This window comes from Euphorbia lathyris, chromosome 5, assembly GCF_963576675.1.
Source record: "Euphorbia lathyris chromosome 5, ddEupLath1.1, whole genome shotgun sequence".
Lineage (NCBI taxonomy): Eukaryota > Viridiplantae > Streptophyta > Magnoliopsida > Malpighiales > Euphorbiaceae > Euphorbia > Euphorbia lathyris.
The window spans coordinates 67037756-67041969 of NC_088914.1; the positions used below are offsets into that span (position 1 = coordinate 67037756).

The following is a 4214-nucleotide window of genomic DNA, read 5'->3' on the forward strand; positions in this document are numbered from 1 at the left end:
AATATATATACAATTCTCTCAAAGTAAACATAAAAATTCATATATCAAAAAATAAAAATATAATTTGATACAATATTTAAGATTAAAATTAAATTAATGTTAAAGATTAAAATTAAATTAATATACAATTTAACATTTTGAGAAATTTTTTTCATCAATATTATTAATACTTTTTAAGTTATCATAATCATCAATTTAATTGTGAAGCTGTGAGTGATTTTTGTTTTATAATACTAAAAATATTTAATTCATAATATATATGTATATATATTATTGATAATAATCGTTGTAATTAGCTTCGTGGTTAGGTATATACATGCTTGCTCCGTACAAATGAAGGAGCCAATATCATTCTTGGCATTAGCGTATAATTTGAGATTATATACATCATAATGTAATCTTCATTTTTCACATACCAATTTCCATAATCAGATCTACATACTGAAACTGGTTGTCTTTCTCAGATTATAATCAGATATCCATCCTTTGATAAGCTCCACTTCAGTTAACCTCTGCTTCACCAGCCAATCCGGATCTTCTGGCGTTGCAGCACGCAAGTCAATATGATGGGCACCTGATACATTATGCAAATAAACACAATAAAAAAGATTAATTGTGACTTAATCCTAATATTCATCCCAATTAATCAGATCACACCAAGTTTTTCTAGTCTTATCAAAAGACTTCGAAATTACAGGGAAACGACATGTAGGAATAAACTCAATCTAGATTGGAAATGCAAAACTTGATTAACAGTTTCACAAATCATCTGTAGGTATCAAAATTACTAGTGAGAAAAAAAAAAAGGAAAGAACCTTTAAGCTTCAGCCTGAATTACCAAGCAAGCCATTCAAATAATTGTTCTCAACATGGTAGACATTTTGAATTAATATTAAGAAGCAGGACTATAGACGTGCATAAATTAGCCTGAAATTCCAAAATGGATATCTAGATTTACACATTTCAGTTTAGATAGGACAAAAGCATAACTTGTGACTTTATCTAACCAAACAACAATGATAGAATTTTTTGGTTTCAGCTTCAGCTTCCATGGACCAAAATTTAAAAACTATTTCTATGAAATTTGTTTGTTTAATGGACTTGAATCAGAAAAACAAAATGCAAGAGAGACAGAAATGAGAAAACCATAATAGCGAAATCTCTTGTTTTCAACTAGTTGTGTTACTGTTCAATCTAACAAAACAAAGACTATAAAATGGAGTTGGTGACAATCAAGAGTATCGGTTTTGTATTGCTTAATCTTCTACTTATCCAAGAAGAAAAAATCATGATTAGTTAATATATAAATTCATGTCTTGAATTAAACATGCGTAGGCATTCCGCCCTAGATGCTGGCTTTAGCAAGACTAAGGCACTACTTAGGAAAAGAAATATAAGAACATCATACAAAAAACAGCATTGAAGTTTAATAAAATTAAAATAGAACCATATAAAATATAAACATCAAGTAATCCAATTAAGTTTCTTCCAATTTTAATCTTCTCTTTTTCTTTCTTTCTTTTTCAGTTCTTTTAATTCTTTCTCTGGCACAAAGGGGAAGCCCTTTGAAAGAGACAAAGAGTTTCTTGCCTATGCCTCTTAAATTGGTTTAATTTTCTTTGCAACTAAATTTTTTTTTTTTTTAATACCAAAATAAAATACTATGTATAATGTTCATGTTGTTTTCTCTATATCTACAAAGGTTCCCATGAAACAGTTCCAAAATGCAACAAAACTAACAGTAAGACTACTTTAACATGCAAGTGAGGAAGTTCCAGTAATATATTTACCTTCTTCTGTAACAAGGGCAACAACAGTTTCTGATATATTCTGCAGAACGCTGCAAGATTTAATGCCAATAACAATCAGAACTTATGACTAGATATATGATGAGAATAGTGCAAAAATGAGCTGCATACCTGCCACCACTCCAAGGATCCAATAGACCATTGGAGAAAATGATATTGCTTCCAAATTTCTCAAGCACCGTTTTGATATCCTTCCAAATAAAAAGGGAAGACATCAGCAAGCAGATATCAGGTGCAAGAAAAAATGTGAACCAGGTACCGTAATGTATAATAAAAGGAACAGAGTTCTGTTCTCTTACACGTCCACCAAATTGAGTTGTAATCCATCTAAGCCTAGAAAGAACCCCGAATTCCTTCCAGCAACCCTCTTGATAAGAAGCAAAATCAAAATCATATGCTGGAAACATGCTTGAATCCTTGCTGCTAGCCATTGGCATCACCATCTCTGTGCAGGCCTATAAAATGTAAATTGAACAACAGAATATACAAGTTTGGGGCATTGGGCTAATATATACATAAAGCCTATCCAAACAGAAGGCAAGGGAAAACAGAGAGGAAAAAAAATAAAATACAACTGTAACATTTCCAGACCTGCCAGTTCCAACCATCCAAGCCATGAGGATCATCGTCTAGTTCAAAGCAGTCAACATCTCCAGTATAATTGTAATAGACACTTACTCCTTCAAAAATTCTCTCCATAATACTAGCCCCATCCTGACTACCATCAATTTTTTTGCAGACCTACAGAAAACAATTTATATGGAAGTGTCTTACAAACTCATAACAAAAGAGGAAACTAAAACAAAAACAATGAAGTCATGATGAGAACACAAATTCCTTACAACTAAAATATGTTTTAAAATTCAAACAAAGGTTCAGGTCATGAATGTGTAGGAATCATCCAAAAGAAACTCGCTTTGCCCATGCCCTCTTCTCTTTTGAGTTAACCTATGTTCTAAGTGACCAAGAGAGTTGCAAAGGTCCTATATTCACACAAGTGAATGAGTTCCTATGTGCATAATTGTGCAAAACATCCAAATAACTAACCTCTCTTATAGGGTGTCCAGGCAGAGGCATCATAAACCCAGCAGAATATGGGTAGTCCACCATTGCCAAATAACTATATGCAGATGACAACCAGTCTGCAAGCTGTCCTGTGTTATTCAATTTCCTGTGGAACACTTTCAATCACTTCAATCACAGAGAAAATATAAAGCATAGCTCAAATACTCTCCATCTATCTTAATCTTATTATTCTACACTTACCGACACAAGTGAAAAGTATTTGTTAATTGCAGAAGTCCATTATCTTGCTCACCCTCAGACACAAGTGCATCCCATGACTCTTTTATAGTGTTAAAACAACTGCTACTTTCACGCTGCAACGTATAAAGACACCAGCTTTTCTTAAACTAGGACAAAAGATTATCAAAGGGGGAAAAAGGAGAAACTGACCTTGAAATCATTCGAGACAATGTCATAAAATGTTTCTGGTGGCACAATATCTTCAAATTGAAGAATTGGCGCGGAAGAAGCAAGTGCGCCAATGGCTATGTGAGGATACTTGAGCCTCATCCATGCCGCAAGCACTGTTTTTCCATTTAAAACACATCATAATTAGCATTCAATAATCGTTAATTCTAAGGATTTTACTACATAATTTTGGCAAGTTTTCTTACTTCCACCGTATGATCCGCCAAACAATACTACCGGGCAACCCTCCGCCGATAAATTCCTCTTTAAGTCAGTAACCAGCACCGCGAAATCAGCAAGTGCTTGCTCCGCCGTTAGATGTGAAAGCGTAGTGGCGTTGCTATATGCAATGTCCCTGCTCCCGTAAGGCATTGATTCCCCGTAGTACCGATGCTGCAATATCCACATTTTAACACCTCGAATTTCAATTAAAGAAAAGACAGCTTTAATTCAATTAAAAAAAAAACACCTCGGGGAAAACAATCAAGGCGCCAAAACGAGGAGCCATTTCCCAGAGAAATCCAGTGTTCTGGGCGAACCAGACAATATCGCCTTCATTGCCGCAGTAGAAGAAGATGGGAGCCGAACGGTCAGGGCCCAGCCAGTGGTCAGAGTTGATAAGGTAGCGTTGGGGGAATTTCGGGAGGTCAGAGAAGCTGAAGTGATCGAGTCTCTGGTAGAAGTAATTGGTGTCATATTTGTATTGCTGTTGCAGCTTCCGGTGAGAGAACTTGCGGGGAAAGAGAGGGAGCCGTTTGAATTTGGAGAAAGGAAAACCTAAATCAGGGGAGTGGGATGCGAGTGATGGTGTAAATGTTACTGATATGGTGATGATCAGTATAGTGAGGAGCAGATGAGAGAGTAAAGGAATGGAGATCGCCATTTCAATGAAATTTCACCACCTACACCGGCAGTAGAGAGACTCTAGTCTGG

The 4214-nt window shown here is 35.3% G+C and overlaps 1 protein-coding gene across 1 annotated transcript; it reads right to left on the reverse strand.

Annotated features, from left to right (window-relative positions):
* Positions 1-242: 242 nt before the first annotated feature.
* LOC136230830 (uncharacterized) lies at positions 243-4214 on the reverse strand. Its single transcript, XM_066020018.1, has 10 exons — positions 3751-4214; positions 3488-3674; positions 3264-3397; positions 3075-3187; positions 2856-2979; positions 2400-2549; positions 2108-2263; positions 1920-1999; positions 1791-1840; positions 243-574 (listed from the first exon to the last, which is right to left on the reverse strand). The coding sequence occupies exons 1-10, from the start codon at positions 4162-4164 to the stop codon at positions 435-437; spliced, it is 1548 nt and encodes a 515-aa protein (XP_065876090.1). The 5' UTR covers positions 4165-4214; the 3' UTR covers positions 243-434.

Excerpts from the sequence above, each read along its gene's own strand:
- LOC136230830 (XM_066020018.1), bottom strand. The coding sequence starts at position 4,164 with ATGGCGATCTCCATTCCTTTACTCTCTCATCTGCTCCTCACTATACTG. Across the intron at positions 2,980-3,074 it reads AATACTTTTCACTTGTGTCG|GAAATTGAATAACACAGGAC; the intron begins GTAAGTGTAGAA and ends AGTGTTCCACAG. Across the intron at positions 1,841-1,919 it reads GATCCTTGGAGTGGTGGCAG|CGTTCTGCAGAATATATCAG; the intron begins GTATGCAGCTCA and ends TAAATCTTGCAG.